This window comes from Myxine glutinosa, chromosome 13 (genome assembly GCF_964187855.1).
Source record: "Myxine glutinosa chromosome 13, kmMyxGlut1.1, whole genome shotgun sequence".
NCBI lineage: Eukaryota > Metazoa > Chordata > Myxini > Myxiniformes > Myxinidae > Myxine > Myxine glutinosa.
Genome location: NC_136273.1, coordinates 32,980,869 through 33,001,743, shown reverse-complemented (window position 1 = coordinate 33,001,743; position 20,875 = coordinate 32,980,869). Strand labels below are relative to the sequence as shown.

Here is a 20,875-nt window from a genome sequence, read left to right as displayed (position 1 = left end):
GCCTGGAATTAAATTGCATTAAACCAGACTTTTTCCACATTTATTTACACATTGTAACCCACAACATCCAAGTGAAAAACAAATTGTAGAAATTTCAGAAAATTAATTTTAAAATACAAAATTAGATTATCTTGATTGCCAAAGTACCACGAGGAACAGATTGTCTCATAACAAATAATTTATTACACGCAGCAGAGGGAGTGGAATCCTGATCACAGAGACAATGAGAATAGTTAAGTGTGAAAAAATTGCCCCACCCATGGGTCTACACACAACAGTCATGCAAACAAACTGGGCAAGAAAGAGGGTAGAGCATGTGGTGAAAGAAACCCAGATTGGTGGACTCTTGTGCCGGCAGGGTTGACTATCGTGGTGATTTTTACTCCAATCAGCAAAGATCACATGGCAATATGTCCAGCCTCTTCCCTCTGTGAATCTTCCAATCTGTGAAGAATCACCACAATAATGCCATTAACATTACCATCATGGCTTACCATCGGTTGGTTAACCCCTTCGATCGGACTGGCTGCTGTTCATGAGATTCTGAATGCGCTGCTTTGTGATTGGTCATCCAGCATAGCCCACCCCCTCATTATAATTTACATGGGAGGGAAATCAAGGAGTTTTTTTTTCTCCTGAGGAAGGTCAACAACGTGTTGTTGATGATTGAAACGTCGAGGGAAACAAAATTTTATTTGTTTGATTTTAACAGGTTGGAGAACGCGTTATGGATCATTTTTATACTCCCAACCACAAATCTTTACTTCATATATGTATATATTTAAAAATATAGAACTTGACCATGTCTTGGACTGTTGTGAGTACAGTATTTCACTTATGTAGTTTTTGAAATTCCCCTCAAATGTTCTTGACTTTGCTCCACTGCCCTTTTGTTTCAATATCTCCTAAACCTCCCTACTCTATTATCTTCTTGCAATTTTTCCAACCCTCACCCCAAACGTTTTTATGCCTCCGTCGCCAGAGGCATTATGTTTTTGGGTTGTCCGTCCGTCCGTCCGTCCGTCCGTCCGTCCGTCCGTCCATCCATCCGGGCTAAACCTCGTTTTTCTCAGCAACCATATGTCCGATTGAGACGAAACTTTCAGGGTAGGAGTGACACCCATGCAGAATGGTTTTGATAATTGTGATGTCATAGGTCACGTCGTATGGCAGCCATCTTAGATTCAAAGCAAATAATTAAAAAATTATTTCTCGGAAACTGCTGAATGGAAAATTTTTAAACTTGGCACATTTTCAAGTACTCCCAATGGGGAACAAAATCATGATAATGATGACATCATAGGTGAAGTGGTATACCAGCCAAAATGTTTTAATCAAATTCCTTATCCGAAAAATCTGAAATTGCATGCACATGATCTATGCCCCATTTGTATTGAAATATTAAATTAATGACATCATAGGTCACATGGTTTGGCAGCCATTTTGGATCGAAGGAAAATATTAAATAATTATAACTCGGAAACCGCTCACCCTATTGATGCGAAATTTTACAAATATCATCTAATAGCACTGTTGCATATAGTTTGAAAATGATGATGTCATAGGTCACGTGGTTTGGCAGCCATCTTGGATAGAAAAACGAACCTTATCCGATCAATACGAAACTTCACAAACGTGATCCACTACCCGTATGGGATGCATATGCAGAGGGATGGCATCTACCCATTGTGGGACTATGCCGAGGCATATTGGCGACACAGTCGCATTGTTCTAGTTTGATATAATTATTCCTATCAATGTTGTTTCTTTCTTTGTTTAACCTTCTCAATTATTTGACCTTCTGTTGTCTTCAAAAGGCCCCTCACCGTATCCTGGAGGAGAATATGGCTGTGCGGCTCTCACTTCCCAGTGAGGCAATAACTTTGCCCCGCCATCGATCTCTGTACAAGCGTGTTCCTCCTGCACCACCTCTCCCACCGGGATACCAACAACCTTTGAATCTCCCTCACTGGCGAGCGGAAAGTAGTGCAAGTGACGGGGGTAATTCTCATTATGTTAAATGTGTGTTTGTCTGTCTTTTTCTCTTAACTATCAGAGATGTAACTAGAACAGCACTCGATAGAGCGCATACCTCCGTCAGGATGAACAGTTTAGGTGTTGTATCCCATTGATAGGTCGGATCTGGATTTGGACCTGAACCAAAATTTAATCATTTCATCGATGTTCCATACCCAACCTCTACACCAAATTTTGTCCGAATCTGTCCACAATATTTTGAGATATCCTGTTCACAAAGGGACAGACAGGAGTGAAAACATAACGTCGGCCCACCTTCGGTGGCCAAGGTAATTAAAATGTTTTCAATATGGATGAGGGGAAGTCAAATGAAACAGGACATCCAAGCAAATGAAGTTTCATACTAATCTGATGGCTGTGATTGATAGATCATTTGTCTTCATTGTCTCCTTGCTTTCCAATGTCCAACAGGATGGTGTGGACGTAGTGCGGACTTACCTCTGAGTTGTCTCGTCTGGGTTTGAAATCTCTGCCCCACTATAAACTGTTACATTGGTAGTTTACTGGCATCACAAAGTGTGCTCTCTCTTCGCTGGACGTTAAGCTGAATGTCCCATCTGCTAGCATTAGTTGGCAGATGCTAAATATTGCATCCTGTCTTTCATGGAGAGTAGGCAATTTATTGTCAGCACCCTGACAGCACCCACAACATTGAGTACCAGCTTGCTGGGATGAATGATCCCGGTGTGTACCCCGGTTTAGAATAGGTACACCGTATCCCTGCGCATCGTAAGAGCGTGACCAAGGGTTGGCGTCAGGAAGGGCATCCGGCCATAAAAACGTTGCCTCAAACAGGGAACCATGATTGTCATGGGGCCCGCAAGGCTAACCCCTGCTCTAGCAGGGAAAATGGCCTTAAAACGATCATTCATTCATTTTTTTTTACCCTGAACAAATTAGAAATTCCTACCAGAATCAGCTTAACTTGAACATCAGGCATGGCCAGCTAATTAATGGAAAAAAAATTGGGCTAAAACTTTCCCTGGCCAAACCCACAGGAAGTGGGGAATACTTTGGGCCGTTGAGGAAGCCATAGTAGTCCCCTTGCCTGCCCAAGCATTTTTGCCACCATACTACTAAAGCCATAATGTTTGGCTTGAAACAATAATTTGGTACCCTTGAAACCCTTCTCTTGAACCTCGTCAGATATAATTCTCCAATAGAGGTCCAAACAGGTGACCACAACATCCGCAGGATGACCTTTCATCCTACCAATGGAGAGGCTGAAATTTTTATTTGAAGAAGGGCAGTTGGTATGCTGCTCTTTGTTCTTCAGTGAGTCCAATGTATGGTAGTGGCCATGATACCATTCAGGAAGCCAAACCATTCGGCCTCGATATTGCAAATCGATGATTGCGCATGCCAATCGTCGGTTCTTCGTGCGATTAGTCAGCTGTCATGGATCCGCCACCTGTGCACACCTAGCGCGTCGTGCGCAACATGATGTGGAACCGTGACTGATGTCCATCTGGGTGGTATTTTCGTCACTGCTAATTCGGTCTTCGACGTGCGTAAGTGATAGGCATGGCGCGGCCACAGTGAATCGGTGACGCTTGTCGTCCTACTTTAGAACTCATGCACCCACGAATAGATCTTGCTTCTGGAAGACTACAAATTGCAGGTTTGGATGGTGCTACCTTCTGACTGAATGAGACCCAATGCAAGTTGCACTTTGTATACAATATCGAGGCTCGTGTAAGAGCTAACATTGATCACAAAAAGACAAACTGACACATAAAACATATGATAAAGGGAGCGGGAGACAAGATCGGGAGAGCAGGGACATCGGTAGATCTGTGGGAGGGAGAGGGCTTGGAGGGAGGAGGCATCGGAAGGGGGTGGGGATGGGAGAGGTAAAAAAAAAAAAACACAAGGACACTGCTAGGACTTCCAGGAAAGAAGTCGGTATTTCAAAAAAGTGGATCTGGGGTGAATTAACGGGGGTAGAAAAGATCAAGGCTTTGGAAGGGGGAAGATAAGAGATGGTGGTGAACAGCTGTTTTAAAGGCCTGTAGCCTAGGGAGGAGTGGGATTGAAGAGAGTGGGGGAGTTTGTTACAGAGGTGGGAGAAAAGAGGAATGAAGGAGTGAAGGTGAGCAGAGAGTCTTGATTTTGGCAGTTTAACCATAAGAGGCTATACAACCACTTGCTATACAAACATCCCATTTGAGGACTAATCTGATGATGCTGGGATCCCAGGATCGAATCCCTCGGTCTGTATTCACTTGTCTATTGTCCCTTTGTAATCCATGTAAAAGTACTGTACAACGAAATTTGGCGTCTTTATCCATCGTGCGATTTCTATACATGATCATCATTGAGATAATTGTTAAAAAGATGGATATTTTAAAAGAGATGCTAATTATAATAAAGATGATCGCAAACAGAGATTAATGGGTTCTCACCTACAGGAGAATACGCTGAGTTGGAGATGGGTGTCGATGGTGCAAGGCATTATGCCGTGGCCGACATCTTGGATTTACAAGGTGTCACAGGGTTAAACACCTATGCGGTCCCAGCAGCCAGCGGCGATGGTCCATTCTGGGACCCCCAATCCCTGGAGGTGCCTCGGGAGCAACTACAGCTCAAGGAAAAGCTTGGAGAGGGTCAATTTGGAGAGGTAAGGTGTGAATCGCATAGATTAGGTAGGTGACAACCAATTGGAGGACTTGAGAACCGAAAAAATATCATGATTTTTACCAGGGATCTTTCGGAGTCAGTTCATTGGAAGGGCCAGCTAATCGATATGTTGCTGGTACTTTTCCACCGGACAGGTCCTCTTATGCGCTGCAAAAGGTTTGCCAGGGTTCACCGGAGATGAGAGTGTTGAGGATGTTCTGGTTGCTGTCAAGATCCTCAGGGAAGATGCATCTGTGAGTGCCCGGTGGGTGGCTGAGGCCTTTGAGCTGAACACGCTTGATTTACATTGAGATATAACCCTGATGCGTATCCATCCGTTATTCAAACTGGTCGAGCTTTGACCCACAATTGCAAAATGGCCTCATCCACTAATACCACTCTTTTTCTCTCTCTTAGGAGTGACTTTGTGAAAGAGATAAAGACCATCTCCCGTCTGTGTGACCCTAATATTGTACGCCTCCTGGCCGTGTGTCTTCGAGATGACCCCCTGGTAATGGTGACTGAGTACATGCCGCATGGTGACCTGCATCAGTTTCTTCAACGTCATAAGCTTGAGCAGGATTCCTCGTCACATGACGCCCAGAACATCAGGTGTGCTTGCTTGGAGCCTGTACCTGCTTTGTTAGTTACTAACTCTTCAGGTTCCACGATCTTGCTTCGCTACCTTTGTTTATTTTCTTTCTCTCAATCTACCGCATTACCCAAATCGTTACAGAACAAGAACTCGGATAAAATCATTGTCGAACTTGCCTCGAACTTAGATCCTGGAAATGTAATCCATCTTTATCACTTCCTGTTTTTGCAGCCTTCTTGCGCTGATGCGCATCGTTACACAGGTCGCTTCCGGCATGAAATACCTGGCCTCCTTGAACTACGTCCATCGAGACCTGGCGACAAGAAACTGCTTAGTGGGCCACGACCTCACCATCAAGATCGGTGACTTTGGGATGAGTCGGAACCTCTACAGTAGTGATTATTACCGCATTCAGGGCCGAGCCGTTCTTCCCATTCGCTGGATGGCCTGGGAGAGTATCCTGCTGGTAGGCCGATGTCCCACTCATTACATTGTGACTTTTTATTATTATCTCTGCCACCGAAGGTGGGCAAAGGTTATGTTTTCACCTTTGTTTGTCTGTGTCTTACTTGCAAAATCGAAGATTCTCAAGTTTATTGGTTGGCCTGGTCTGTTACTCTGTCTGTCTTTTTGTCTGTATGTCAATCACCTACAGGTCGCATTTTTATGCCTATCCTCACAAAAGGTAACCACATGGTATTGGTAGTGATTGGTTTTGAGGTCAATAGGTCAAAAAGGTCAAGGTCAAATAAATCATCAATTCTCATCCGATTCACTTGATATCTATGTATTATATACTGTATATAAAACCGAAAAACACGGGTTGATGGTGAACCCTTGAGGTGAAGCCTTGGCCCATGTGAGTATGTCTACTAATTACGTACTATTTGAACGTGACTTGGACTGTGAGAATGTCTATGAATTACTTATTATTGGAGCTTCACTACATCAGTCTATTAATTATGTATATTAATTATGGACCATTGGAACATTCCTTGTAGACAGGTAGACCTTTAGAGCCCTTACACTATTCGACCCTTCGACCTATTAGACCCCTTTAGACCATTTTACACCTTTTTAAGACCCTTTATACCCCCTTTAGACCATTTAGACCCCTTAACCCTTAGACCTTTATACCCTTTAGTTTAGACTCTAAGTACTATTGGAAAATAATTTTTAGATCTTCAGACCCCTGAAGACCCATATAGATCATTTGGCCCACTTAGACCCTTTACAACCCTTAGACACCTTGGGTCTGTAGACCCATTAGATCTCTTTAGACGCACACTACACAAACATATATATGTAGAGTCTTCCTGAAATAGAAGTTACAGACTACACTTTTTACATCAGGTAATGCACAATCCTCACCCACCTGGAGGCTGGGTACTCAACAAGGATGGTGTTTATTGGGATTTCACAAGTATCATGCTCTGCATGACATCAATCATTGTTTGTCTGTCTGTCTGTTTGTGAGCAGGATATCTCAAAAGGTATGCACAGATTCGATACGTGGTGGGAATGTTTGTTGGGTGTGTGACATGGACGAATTGATTACATTTTGGTGAAGATCTGGCCTGGATCAGGATACTTGAATTTTCAAAGAAATTCTTCACAATATAGTGGTTATATTTATACTATCTAGCGTTTAAACTATAAGTTTAGAAAGATAGAGCCAAAAGCTATATATAGAACAATATTTCAAAACATTATGGACAGGTTATGACAAAACTAGGTGGATGAGTTGGTTTGGTGACAAAAACAAGTCGATGAGATTTTGGTTCAGATGCGGATGCAGATCTGGCCTATCAGTGGATACAAAGCATAAAGTGTTCAGCCTGGTGGAGGTATGCGCTCTCCCGAGTGTCATTTTAGTTATCCTAACACCTTTTGAAAAAAAACAGAGGGATATTGTAATCGGCTACGTCTGTCCATTACTCTATCTCCTCCGAAACGGTTGGACAGAAATTCACCAAACTTGAGAGTTATGATCACCAGTTGGCACGAAGTTGCAAGAGCAGTATAATGTTGGACACGCCCCCTGGGCGGGGTCAAAAGGTTAAGTAAAGGTCCCAGAAAATTGCAATTACGGGCACATTTGTAAACATTTTTTGATGAATCTTTGTACTGTATATGCAATCAACATTAGGGGAGGCATGAAATACGTAACAATTTTTGGGATCTGACCCCCGATTCATGCCCCACTGAGTGGGGACTTACCTCGGGGTCAAACAAATTATAGCAGGATATCATATCATTCCTGGTGGAACCTTTTGCCATCTTTCAACTTTCCTTTAGGTGGGAAGTGTGGGATTTGTGATTGCGCACCATCGACCTTGCTCTAGTTATCATTATGTTAAACAGGTTCAGGATAGTTTCACAATCACCATGATCACCAGATGTAAACAGAAGTAGTATTGTTTGTAATTTTTTGAGATATTCGTTGAATGGTTCTTTGAGTTTTTATCAACCACAGATGTCAACAATTATATATCCGGTTGATGCAGAGGTCAAAGGGTCTAGTGCACTTACCTTTTAGCTGTCTACTCTGTTTTGATCCCTGACCCAACTGTAAACTGTCACATTGATGCTTTCCAGGCAGGGCTGTCGCATTACAAAGTGTCTCCCTCAGATGGACTTTAAACTAGGTGTCCTATCCGCTAGCATTAGTTGGTGGACCTTAAATATCTTTCGTGAAGAGTGGGCAAGCTATCACCGAAACCTTGAAGAAATTATCATTTCCTCCCAGAATCACATCCAGTTGAACAGTTAGGCCTTACCGGCAAGTTCATCGAAGACTTGGGCCACACATCCTGTAACTGTGGCTCTTTCTTTACGATTTGGGACCGTTTATTGTTATTTTATCAGATTATAGTAAACCTGTGGACCATTTCAACTTTAACATACCTTATATTTTCACAACAGCCACTATACTTGCTATCCTTCAGCATTTGTAGATGTTTAAGATCCTAAAGTGACTTTTAAAAATACAGTCACGTGAAAAAGTAAGTACACCCCATGTAAAGTTTTGACTTTTTCAACATATTTCAACATACAGCTATTTGATCTTCATTTCAACAATATTGATAGATAAAGGTGATATAAAACAACAAACATCATGAAACATTTACATTTTGTAGTCCATTGTATAATGTATAAAAGGCTAACTCCTGCTCTAGCAGGGAAAATGGCCTTTAACATGTATGTTGTTGTGTGTTGTATTGTATAATTTAAATAAAGATAAATGCAAATTTCGCAAGTGGAAAAAGTAAGTACACCCCTACATTTATCACTACTTCAAATACCTAAAATTAGAATCAGGTGCACCAGCTCAGGTGCAAATGATTAGAACATCGTTAGAGAGGATCTTGGAGGAACCTGTCTTATTTAAACCTCAGACATTTAGTTTGGTTTGCTCTTTGTTGTTGAAATGTGTGGCGTCACCATGCCTAGATCAAAAGAGCTCTCTGAGGCCTTCAGAAAGAAGGTTATAGATGCCTACGAGTCTGGGAAGGGATTTAAAAAGATCTCCAAACAATTTGAAATCAATCATTCGACTGTCCGGAAGATCATCTACAAGACAGTGGAGAAGATTCCAAACAACTGCCAACTTGTTCAGGCCAGGCCGCCCCAGCAAGTTCAGCCCGAGAGCAGACCGCAAGATGCTGAAAGAAGTCTGTGAGAACCCCAGAATGTTATCACGGGACCTACAGGTACCTCTTGCAACTATTGATGTCAAAGTACACGAGTCTACCATTAGAAAGAGGCTGCACAAATTTGATCTACATGGGAGGTGATCCAGGAGGAAACCTTTGCTGTCCAGAAAGAACATCAGGGCAAGACTAAAGTTTGCCAATGAACACCTAGGCAAAGACCAGCACTTCTGGAACAATGTGCTCTGGACAGATGAGTCAAAGGTAAAGCTATTTGGCCACAGTGTCAGAAGACATGTTTGGCGAAAACCAAAGACAGCATTTGACCACAAGAACCTGATACCAACTGTAAAGCATGGTGGTGGAAATATTATGGTTTGGGGCAGCTTTGCTGCATCAGGGCCTGGGCAGCTCACCATCGTAGAATCCACTATGAATTCTTCATTGTACCAGAGGGTGCTTGAGGATAATGTGAGGCCATCTGTCGGAAAGTTGAAGCTCAATTGAAGGTGGACCTTGCAACATGACAATGACCCTAAACATACCAGTAAATCCACCAAGGAATGGCTGAAAAGAAAGAAATGGAAGGTTCTGGAATGGCCAAGTCAAAGCCCGGATCTAAATCCCATCGAGATGTTGTGGGGCGATTTGAAACGAGCTGTGCATGCAAGAAACCCCTCAAACATCGCACAGCTGAAAGAATTTTGCATGGAGGAGTGGGCAAAAATTTCTCCCAGTCAATGTCAGAGACTGGTGGACAGTTATAAGAAACGCCTACTTGAGGTTGTTTCTGCCAAAGGGGGCAATACCACCTATTAGAGCCAAGGGTGTACTTACTTTTTCCACATGCGAAATTTGCATTTATGTTTATTTAAATTATACAATGGACTACAAAATGTAAATGTTTCATGATATTTGTTATATAATATCACCATTATCTATCAATATTGTTGAAATGAAGATCAAATAGCTGTATGTTGAAATATGTTGAAAAAGTCAAAACTTTACATGGGGTGTACTTACTTTTTCACGTGACTGTAGATGGCTATTGTTTGTTAAGGTACCTTGGTCAAATCCTTTGCTGTTGTCCTAATCTGTGATGGGTACTCATTGCGCTGCATCGTTGGTAAATCTGCCCTTCAATCAAAAGACACTTTGGAAATGATCATTAGTTTTTGTTGTCGATTTTAGGAGAGGTTCAAGCAAAGGTTTCTGAAGCTGGTGTGTTGCTGTGCAGGGAAAGTTCAGCACGGCGAGTGACGTGTGGGCGTTTGGTGTGACCCTCTGGGAGGTCATGACCGTTTGCAGAGAACAGCCCTATGCAAAACTCTCAGACGAGCAGGTCATCGAGAACACGGCCGAGTTCTTCCGAAACAACAACCAGCAGGTCAGTGACTGTGAGAAAGAGTAGTTCTCGTCCGTCAGTCGGTTTTTAGCATTAACTGGGTTTGGACCACCTCGTTTCTCGAAAAAATCCTAATTTGGCAGGTTTGGAAGAAAGTATTATCACCATATCACCACACAGAAGAAGAAGATGCTCTGCTAACGAGTCCTCGTAACGACTTCTGTGGAGAGGCTGGGTGAACCCCGCTCACTCTGCTCACCCTGTGGAGGTCCCCAGCTGTTTCTTCCCAAAAACATGGTTCAAAACCGTCACTCACTTGACAACCTCAGACGGGCTCATTGGTCGCCTGGCTTGAGCACACCGTTGATTGGAGTGATTTAAAAGAAACGTGTTCCCTTCGGCTCGAGAGCCATTAATGGTGGCGAGACGCGGGAGGAGAAAGAGGACAACGGTATCACTCAGATTTTTAAAATGAGAAATAAGGACATTTAACAGTGACAAATACGAAGGGATGGAGTGTAGAGACAAAGGTTCTCTTAAACACTATCCTGGCAGGCCTAGATTGAAGTTTACAATATATATGGTCTAAACCTGCCAATGACAGTATAACTAATCAACTAATTAAGCTAAAGAATCCATTTTCATTTATACACACACGCACACAAATACATATATATATATATATATATATATATATATATATATATATATATATATATATATATATATATAGACACACACACACACATCAGAGAGTACACTAGTACTCTCTATGTAGGGATGGCGCGGGAAAAAAATGTCGCTCCCATCTGCTACATACAAAAGTAAAGTTGGATTATCTTCTTTAAAAAGTCGCTTCGGCTACACATGAGAGCCTACCTGGTCTGTTCAGCTGATTGTCGAGGTGGGGATCACTTTTCAGTTCTCCAGACCATGGAAAAGGCAAAATAAAGCGAAAAAACGACATCGCTCAAACGTAGGATTTCATCTTGTTCATAATAATAAGAATAATAATAAGAATAAGAATAATAATCTTCTTCAGACGGCATATTTCTGAGCAGCCTCTATCAAGGGCAATGATTCTGCTACCATTCCACAGACTTTTACTTCCTGCAACATCCTTTGGTATAATTCTCGTAGCTTTAAAGGATTCCTCGAAATGGACGGAAAACGACATTCCTATGTAAAAGAATGGGGCTGAGGTAGGCGTGGCTATGACTGTCAATCAGCTTGATGGGGGCGGAGCCGCTAGACACATTCGCCTCAGTGTCGGCGATATGCGTGATAATGTTATGTGGCATCAAATAATATCAGCAAAAATATCATGTCTCGGGAAATGCCTTGTTTTTCATTGTTACATTTATGAAAATAAAATAATAGCCGTCGAAGCCAGTGTTGTCAATGAACGCGTACGTATTATGTTGAAAAACCAGATTATGCTGGATCCCTTGGCTTGAGAATTTCGAAGCTTTGACGCACCACATCGCTCAATGGAGGCCGCCATGTTGCGGATGCGGAAGTATGCATAACAAATTTGCGAAAAAGTTCAATAGGAGTTTGTTTCACCCGTCTTTGTTTGATGCACAATCTTATGCACCTCTAATTTGTAATTAAAATACTTTAAGACCAACCTCGTTATCTTCAACGAAAATCGTCACCAAACACCAGAACCAATGAGATTCGAGCATTTGGAAAAATATTTCAAAAACCAAATCACTCAGTGGAGGCCGCCATCTTCCGGATGCGGAAGTATGCATAACAAATTTGCGAAAAAGTTCAATAGGAGTTTGTTTCACCCGTCTTTGTTTGATGCACAATCTTATGCACCTCTAATTTGTAATTAAAATACTTTAAGACCAACCTCGTTATCTTCAACGAAAATCGTCACCAAACACCGGAACCAATGAGATTCGAGCATTTGAAAAAATATTTCAAAAAAGCTTATTACGCGTTTCGGAGGTTGAAAACGGCATCAAATATTCTAAAATTGACAAATAATTATTTTTTAGAAATCTCGCGGCCATAGGGGATAGTTTTTCACGGCCGGAAATATCTGAAGTTGAGACCGAATTCACCGAATTAATCAAGAAGTAAATTTTATCAATTTTAATCTCATCCAGAATGCAAATGGTGTCATTTTAGTGCGAAATTTTGTGAGCTGACCAATCAGCGATCAGCTTAGGTCAGCCAATCAGCACCATCGACACGGTTTGATTAACGACAGTCACACATTGCCGTTGAAACGGCGCTATCGTCTGATCTGTCGGCACTGATCTTACTGCAAGCTAACGTCTTCTGGTGGAGGAAGCCACAGTGCCCGGAGAGAACCAGTCCTGACAGCGACTGAAGTTAGAAGACTACACACATACTGTGAAAACGTATATTAAGCCGAGTTAAAATTTCTTAAAATAGGCCCTAAGCTAGCACATCGTATAGTTACTTCCTTAAGCTTCTTGTGACATTTATTGTACGTCCGTATTGGGGAGGACTGTCTGCTCTTCTCTTTTACCAAGTCTTACCAGGTACGGTACCTACTACACCTACCTACTACCAACGACCTAACCTACTGATGCCATAGTGATGGGTAAAATAGTGGCAAGAGGCTTTGGCTTCGCCGGCTCATTGCGGCTTTGCAGTCGGGTACTAGTAGCGAGGTACCAGCGCCATACACACGTGATCACGAACCCTCATGTCGCGGATCAAGGCAAAAGCAAACCACGTGATCAATAACCATCTCAAGTCACGGTTTCTCGGCGCCAGATTCGTTACATCGGCGCATCATGGATGGCGTCATATAAACAGCCTGAACAAGGAAACCACGGGAATTGAATCTACTATAAATGGAGGTGTGTGTGTGTGTGTGTGTGTGTGTGTGTGTGTGTGTGTGTGTGTGTGTGTGTGTGTGTGTGTGTGTGTGTGTGTGTGTGTGTGTGTGTATGTGTGTGTGTGTGTGTGTGTCATACTTTTTCACGTCTATTAATTAATTACGTACTATTCAAATGTGCCTTTTAACCCTTTAGACTGCTGAGACCCCTTAGACCTTGGAAGACCCTTTAACACTTGACCCAGAAGACCCCCGATGACCCAAAAGACCCAGATGAACCAAAAGTCCCCGAGGACCCAAATCACCCAAAAGTCCCCAATGACGAAAATGACCCAAAAGTGCTTGATGACGGAAAAGACCCACATGACCAAAAAGTCCCCGAGGACCCAAAACACCCAGATGACCCAAAAGTCCTTGATAACCCAAAAGACCCAGATCACCCAAAAGTCCACAAGGACCTAAAAGTCCCCGAGTACCCAAAAAACCCAGATGACCCAAAAGTCCCCAATGACCAAAAAGACCTAGATGACCCTGATGACTCAAAGTCCCCGAACACCCAAAAGTCCCCAAAGACCCAAAAGTCCCCGAAGATCCAAAAGTCCCCAATTAAAATTTGGTCCAATGGACCAACGGGCCCCCTAGTTTAATAAATATTTGAACTGTCATTAAGTGTTACTTTGATCTTTGTTTTGGCATACTGCATCACCTGGAGTGGTCAATGGTTAATTAATTGATATTTAGATATAAAGATCCTAGTTTCCTTATGTCTATGTCCTATTAGTATTACCTATGGCTACTGGGGTTGGGGATTTGGGAGAGGGAGGTGGAAGCAGGGGGTGGAGGGGTAACAATTATGTAATTTAAAAAAAATAAAAAATTCTACCAGACACCCTCAGTACGCCACTGGTGAGCACGTCTATAAAGTTTGTACCACAACATTTGTAAATCAGTAGTAGAACATCATCTACTCAAATATTACAATAATTATTCAGACGGTGTATTTCTCAGCTGGGCCACTCTCAATGGCAATGACTGGAGTTTTACTTGGTGCAGAATCCTTTGTTATAATTTGTTTCTCCAGTTTATTTCTACAGTTAAATATTTACAGATACTCTCTGAGAGTGTGTTATCTCGTGCTCAACCGAGGCCATCGTAGTTTGGCAAGGCCACACCCTTTCCCACGCCTACTCGATCAACCCTGAACCTTGCTATGCGCATGCGCAGATAAGAAAGCATGTCACGTGTACAGTGTGCTTGACTAACGTAACGTCTTTCTGATGATTTATAGTGACTGTATTTTTGTCTGGCGAGAATCTACTTAAGTATTAAGTATTAACGAGGTCTTCTGATTTCCCAGAACCAGGATTTGGATACGACAGATAAATACTTATATCTTGTCTTGATAAAGTTCTTCATTGAAGTTAATTTTACAAAACTATTATCAGAGAGTGTGCTGGCACTGTCGACGCTACGTACGGTACTAACGTCGGGATGACGTGGATAAAAAATGTCGGCCCCACCAACTGATACAAAACAAAGGTTGTAGTGTGGAGCTATGCTCGCACGATAAAGCCGGACAAAATGGACGACACCAGGAACGAAGTTTCACTGAGCTATTTATTCGAGCTCAACTCGAAAGAACTCAAAAGCACTGAATAGCCCGTTAACACGGGCGGCAATTTATATCAAAAGTTCACCACACAAAAGCCACGCCTCTCAGGCGGGGCGTGGTATGCAAATAAGTCAGCCACGCCTCTCAACGGGGCGTGGTATGCAAATCGAGAGTCCGCCCGGGCAAGGCGAGTCCGGGCAAGTAACCGCCCGCCGGTTACGTCATCGGCCGGTGCAAGGTGATTGTGTCATGCTTCCGGTAACCGCTACATGCGCCCCCCCCCCCCAGAATTAACTTGCACCGGGAGAGTCAGTTTGAGGGGGGTCTTGATGACCCGGCCGAAACGACCCCTGGCGATCCGTGTGGGGGTGGTAGGTGGCGTGGCGGTGGATGGTCGGGCGGGGGGCTTGGTTGACGGGGGACGGCCCCGTCGTGGAGGAAGGGCCAACGGTGGAGGTTGGTCGAGGTCCAAATGGGCCGGCTTGAGGCGGTCCACGGAGATGCGGTCCGCTTTGCAGCCGATGTCAATGATGAACGACTTGTCGTCCCTCTTCAGGACACGGAAAGGTCCATCGTACGGCGGCCGGAGCGTTCCCTGGTGTGCGTCGTTCCGGATAAAAACGTACTCCGCAGTGCGAAGTGCTGGGGGGACGTGGGGTTGGGGGCAGCCGTGGTGGGACGTGGGCACGGGGGCAAATCTCCTGGCGGCCTCCTGGAGGACCGAGCGTTGGCGAGCCGCGGACCAGGGGCCGGTGGCGTCAGGGATGAACTCGCCCGGCACGCGCAGTGGCTGGCCGTAGACCAGCTCGGCGGTGGAAGCCTGGAGGTCCTCTTTAGGGGCCGTTCGGAGGCCCAATAGGACCCACGGGAGCCTGTCGGCCCAACCGTCGTCCTGGAGGCTGGCCCTGAGAGCGGCCTTCATCGAGCGGTGGAACCGCTCGCACAAGCCGTTGGCTTGGGGGTGGTAGGCCGTGGTGCGGTGTAGCTTGACCCCCAAGGCCTGGGCGACCGCGCCCCAAAGCTCGGAGGTGAATTGCGGACCTCTGTCGGAGGAGATGTCCGAGGGGGTGCCGAAACGGGCAATCCAGGTGCCAATGAAGGCCTGTGCCACGTCGGCGGATGTTGTTGATGCCAGCGGGGCAGCCTCCGGCCACCTGGTGGTCCTGTCCACCATCGTGAGGAGGTGGGTGAAGCCCCGCGAGGAGGGAAGGGGTCCCACCAGGTCCAGATTGACCTGGTCGAAGCGCCGCGCGCGCACGTCGAATGGTGCCAACGGGGCCTGGGTGTGCCGGTGGACCTTCGCGCGCTGGCAGGCGACACAGGCGTTGGCCCAGTCACGGACGTCCTTACGGAGCCCGTGCCAGACGAACTTTGCTGCCACGAGCTTCTGCGACGCTTTCCGGCCCGGGTGGAAAAGGCCGTGGAGGGCGTCAAAAATGTGCCGCTGCCATCCGGTGGGCACGATGGGGCGAGATTGGCCCAGGGAAACGTCGCACAGGAGAACTGTGCCCGTGTCCTCGAAGGGGACGTCGGCCAACCTCAGGCCTGTGTCCGCTGTCTGGAGGGCTTGCACCGTGGGGTCGGCGGTCTGGTCGGCCGCCAAGCGGGCAAAGTCCACACCGAGGTGGACGGCGTTCGCGCCGGACCGGGAGAGGCAATCAGCCACAGCGTTGTCCTTGCCCGCGACGTGCCGGATGTCCGTCGTAAATTCGGACACGGCGGAGAGGTGGCGCTGCTGGCGGGCCAACCACGGCTCTGCAACCTTGGCCATGGTGAAGACCAGGGGTTTGTGGTCCACAAACGCCATGAACGGGCGGCCCTCTAAAAGATGGCGGAAGTGGCGAACGGCCAGGTAAAGGCCGAGGAGCTCGTGGTCGAAAGCGCTATACTTGCGCTCGTTAGGGCGAAGCTGCCGGCTGAAGAAGGCCAGCGGTTGCCAAGCCCCGTTCACCCACTGTTCATGCACGGCACCCTCCGCGTAGTCGGAAGCGTCCGTGGTGAGGGCGATGGGTGCGTCGAGCGCCAGGTGCGCCAGCATGGTCGCGTTGGCGAGGGCCAGCTTAGCGCCCGTGAACGCCTCGTCCATCTCTTTGGTCCAGGCGACGTCGTGCTTGGCTGGCTTGCCCCGGAGGGTTTCGTACAGGGGGCGCATGAGTTGGGCGGCGCGAGGCACGAACCGGTGGTAGAAATTTACCATCCCCAAAAATTCCTGTAGGGCCTTGATGGAGCGGGGGCGCGGGAAACTTGTGACTGCCTCCACCTTGGGAGGCAGCGGGATGGCCCCGCGCTTCGTGATGCGGTGCCCCAGGAAGTCGACGGCCGTTACGCCAAACTGGCATTTCGCCGGGTTGATGATGAGGCCGTGCTGGCCGAGGCGCTCAAAAAGCATGCACAGTTGGATGAGGTGCTCCGCCCGGGAAGTGCTGATGACGAGAATGTCGTCCAAGTAGACAAAAAGGAAGGTGAGGTCATGCAGCACGCTGTGCATCAGCCGCTGGAAGGCCTGGGCCGCGTTCTTAAGGCCGAACGGCATGCAAAGGAACTCAAAGAGGCCAAAAGGTGTATTTACCGCCGTCTTCGGCACATCGGCCGTACGGGTATCTGGTGGTAGTCCCGAATGAGGTCGACCTTGGAAAATATCACCCGCCCCGCCAAACGGGCGGAAAAGTCCTGTATGTGTGGTATCGGGTACCGGTCGGGGGTGGTGGCATCGTTGAGGCGGCGGTAATCGCCACATGGTCGCCATCCGCCACCCGGTTTGGGCACGGTGTGCAGGGGCGTGGCCCACGTACTATTCAAGCGCCGCACAATGCCCAATCGCTCCAGCGCATCGAATTCCGCCTTCGCCACAGCGAGTTTGGTCGGGTCGAGGCGACGAGCCCTGGCGTAGACCGGTGGACCTGTGGTCGGGATGTGGTGTTCGACGCCGTGTTTGACGGCGACGGCCGAAAACGTCGGCTGCGTGAGGGCGGGAAACTCAGCGAGCAGGCGGGTGAAATCGTCCGCGGCCGGGAGCGCGCAGGCTAGCCTGGTTGGTGCGGAGCCGCTCAATGAGCAAGCGAGCGAGCTGAAGGTCTCCGCGTTGATGAGCCGACGCCGTTTGACGTCCACCAAAAGCCCATGCGCGCACAGAAAATCTGCACCCAGCAAGGCCATGAACACGTTCACCGTGATGAAGTCCCACCTGAAGCGCTGGCCCCCGAAGCAGAATGCGATGCTGCGCAAACCGAAGGTGCGGATGGAGGAGCCGTTTGCGGCGACCAAGGCGGGGCCGCAAAGCGCGGCCTGTTTGTCCTGCACCGAGGCGGGTATCACGCTCAGCTGAGCGCCGGTGTCGCACAAAAAACGCCGCCCGGACGCTGTGTCCGTAATAAACAGAAGGCTGCCTGAATGGCTGACACTCATGGCAGGCAGCGAGCGCCGGCCTGGTCGTTTCCCGACCTGCCGAAAGTGCATGATGGGCGGCACGTTCTGGACTTCTGCCCGAACCTGGCGTGGTAGTAGCACATGGTCCGCTCTGGTGGAGGCTCCGGCGGTCGCGTCGGGTTCGGTCGACGGGGCATCGCGGCGGCCGCTGCCGCCAGTGGCGCTAACTCGGCCGGTGGTGGCGCCGGTCGTGGCGCGGGCGTTGCCTCGGTCGGCCCAGGGTTCCAGGCGGCCGCTCCGACGTGTCGCCTGGCCGAGAAAAATTTATCGGCCTCCTTGGCCAGGGCGCGAGGGTCCGTGATGGGCGAATTAGCCAAAGCTAATCGTACCTGCCCGGGTAGCTGCCGGAGGAACAGCTCGCGGAAGAGAAAATCTGGGCTGTGGTCACCGAGCAGAGCAAGCATGTGGTCCATGCGTTCAGATGGATGGGCCTCACCCAGCCCCGGGAGGTCGAGCAGTTGTTGCGCGCGTTCGGTCTCCGTGAGTCCAAACGCACCGAGGAGTAGGCATTTGAGCGCGCAGTATTTGTCGGCATTCGGCGGGTTCTGTAGGAAGCTCAGGACCCGGGCAGCAGTGGAGGCGTTGAGCATGGAGACCACATGGTGGTAGCGCGTCGTGTCCTCCGTAATGTTCCGCAGGGCGAATTGAGAAACCGCTTGGGCGAACCAGACGGCTGCGTGCGATTCCCATAAGCCAGGGAGCTTCAAAGCTACAGATGACTTCATTGCCATGTTCTTGAAAAGGGGTCACCAATTGTGGAGCTATGCTCGCACGATAAAGCCGGACAAAATGGACGACACCAGGAACGAAGTTTCACTGAGCTATTTATTCTAGCTCAACTCGAAAGAACTCAAAAGCACTGAATAGCCCGTTAACACGGGCGGCAATTTATATCAAAAGTTCACCACACAAAAGCCACGCCTCTCAGGTGGGGCGTGGTATGCAAATAAGTCAGCCACGCCTCTCAACGAGGCGTGGTATGCAAATCGAGTGTCCGCCCGGGCAAGGCACGTCCGGACACGTCCGGGCGAGCCCGGGCAAGTAACCGCCCGCCGGTTACGTCATCGGCCGGTGCAAGGTGATTGTGTCATGCTTCCGGTAACCGCTACAGTAGTATCTTTTCATCCTCTCATAGTAGTTTATCGAGGACATTTGCATTTCGAGTGTATAATAAGTTTTATTGACACTTCAAGTGAACAAAACAGTAAAACCCACGAGAGTGTCTTTCACGTGTCCGGTCGTGCATAAATTCCTCGAGAGGCTTCGACCCTGTTAATCCCTACATCACTGCCTCATTTACACTTCATCCCTTATTGCTTCAAGCTTCACCAAAACTCCACTGGTTACACCAGTACTTGATTACTCTTGTGGTGTAGCCACATAATGAGACTACAATTTAGCGGTCCGAGTATAATGTTATAATATTAGTACATGATCATGAACTTCTGGGTAATGTTATAATATCAGTACATGATCATCAATTTCTGGGGATATGTTATAATATCAGAACATGATCATCAACTTCTGGGTAATGTTATATCAGTACATGATCATCAACTTCTTACAAACTGCATGAACATCTCTAATAACAACATTCTATAATTATCTCCATTTGTGATTGGTTACTCTAAGTTGATAAAAAAGAAAAGTAGGAAAGACAACTGAAGCTGCAAGAAGTCCCTGAAATTATACAGGAGCTTCTTATACTTGTGCAGAAATGAAATATAGGAGCTTCTTATACTTCTAGCTCGGCCTAGCCCGAGACAATAGTCTGGAGGCAGTGATGTCGGGATTGCTATGTGATGGCAATACTGTTAGCTACTCTCGAAACCAACATCATCCCTATTAAAGCGCGGCGTTACGCGCGCTGCTTGTGAGCAAGGAGGAAGCGGACAAGCGGTAACATATAAACGTCTTTATTGTAAGACTACACTGTAACACTGTACTGTCCCGGGCTGGGCGCCCGGTGTATATCATGAGGCCACGCCTACCCCTGGTGCGTGGCCACCGCCCACTTGGTGCGCGGAATGATGTCACCACGCCAGTGGGCTTTTGTGTCCGCCACACGCGCCCCCCCAGAATTCCCGCGCACCTGGAGGGCCAGTTTGCGGGGCAGACGAATGACCCGGCCGAAGCGCCCCCTGGCGATCGGCGGCGTCCGGGGTGCAGGGATGCCAGGTGGGATGCCCCTGGCTGCCCCTGGGATGGGTGCAGGACCGGGGGGCGGCGTGGCGGCGGGGCTGGGCGGTGCCGGGGGTCCGCCCGCAGGAGGGCGGCCCCGACGTGGGGGTCGGGCCACTGGCGGTGGATGGTCCACATCGAGGTGGGCCGGCTTGAGGCGGTCTACCGAAACGCGGTCAGGAGTACCGCCGATGTCCAGGGTGAAGTGCTTCGCCCCGGTCTCCAGCACGCGGAAAGGCCCGTCGTACGGGGGCCGCAGTGGTGTCCGATGGGCATCGTGGCGGACGAAGACGTACTCCGCCGTGCGAAGCTCCGGGGCGACGTGCGTCGGTGGGTGCCCGTGGCATGCCGTTGGCACCGGGGCGAACCTCTGGGCGGTCTCTTGTAGAGCGGAGCGCTGCTGTGCCGCGGACCATGGTGCCGTGGAGTCGGGGAGGAACTCGCCCGGCACCCGCAGCGGTTGCCCGAAGACCAATTCCGCCGCGGATGCGCGCAGGTCCTCCTTGGGCGCCGTCCGGAGGCCCAGCAGGACCCAGGGGAGCCTGTCGACCCAGCCGCCGTCGCGGAGGGTGGCCCGGAGCGC

The 20,875-nt window shown here is 47.9% G+C and overlaps 2 protein-coding genes across 6 annotated transcripts in view; one reads left to right on the top strand and one right to left on the bottom strand.

Annotated features, from left to right (window-relative positions):
• The window catches only part of LOC144888650 (uncharacterized), a 648,249-nt gene that overhangs the window by 288,946 nt on the left and 338,428 nt on the right, over positions 1-20,875 (bottom strand). The gene's annotated exons all lie outside the window — the stretch shown is intronic.
• Positions 1-20,875, top strand: part of LOC137438808 (discoidin domain-containing receptor 2) — a 129,404-nt gene that overhangs the window by 99,175 nt on the left and 9,354 nt on the right. For all 5 annotated transcript variants that reach the window (XM_078767287.1, XM_078767288.1, XM_078767289.1 and 2 more), the window contains 6 exons: positions 1,818-2,001; positions 4,449-4,657; positions 4,812-4,921; positions 5,074-5,268; positions 5,483-5,717; positions 10,142-10,291. In XM_078767287.1, coding sequence (XP_078623413.1) covers positions 1,818-2,001; positions 4,449-4,657; positions 4,812-4,921; positions 5,074-5,268; positions 5,483-5,717; positions 10,142-10,291 — 1,083 coding nt within the window. The remainder of the gene's footprint in view (positions 1-1,817; positions 2,002-4,448; positions 4,658-4,811; positions 4,922-5,073; positions 5,269-5,482; positions 5,718-10,141; positions 10,292-20,875) is intronic.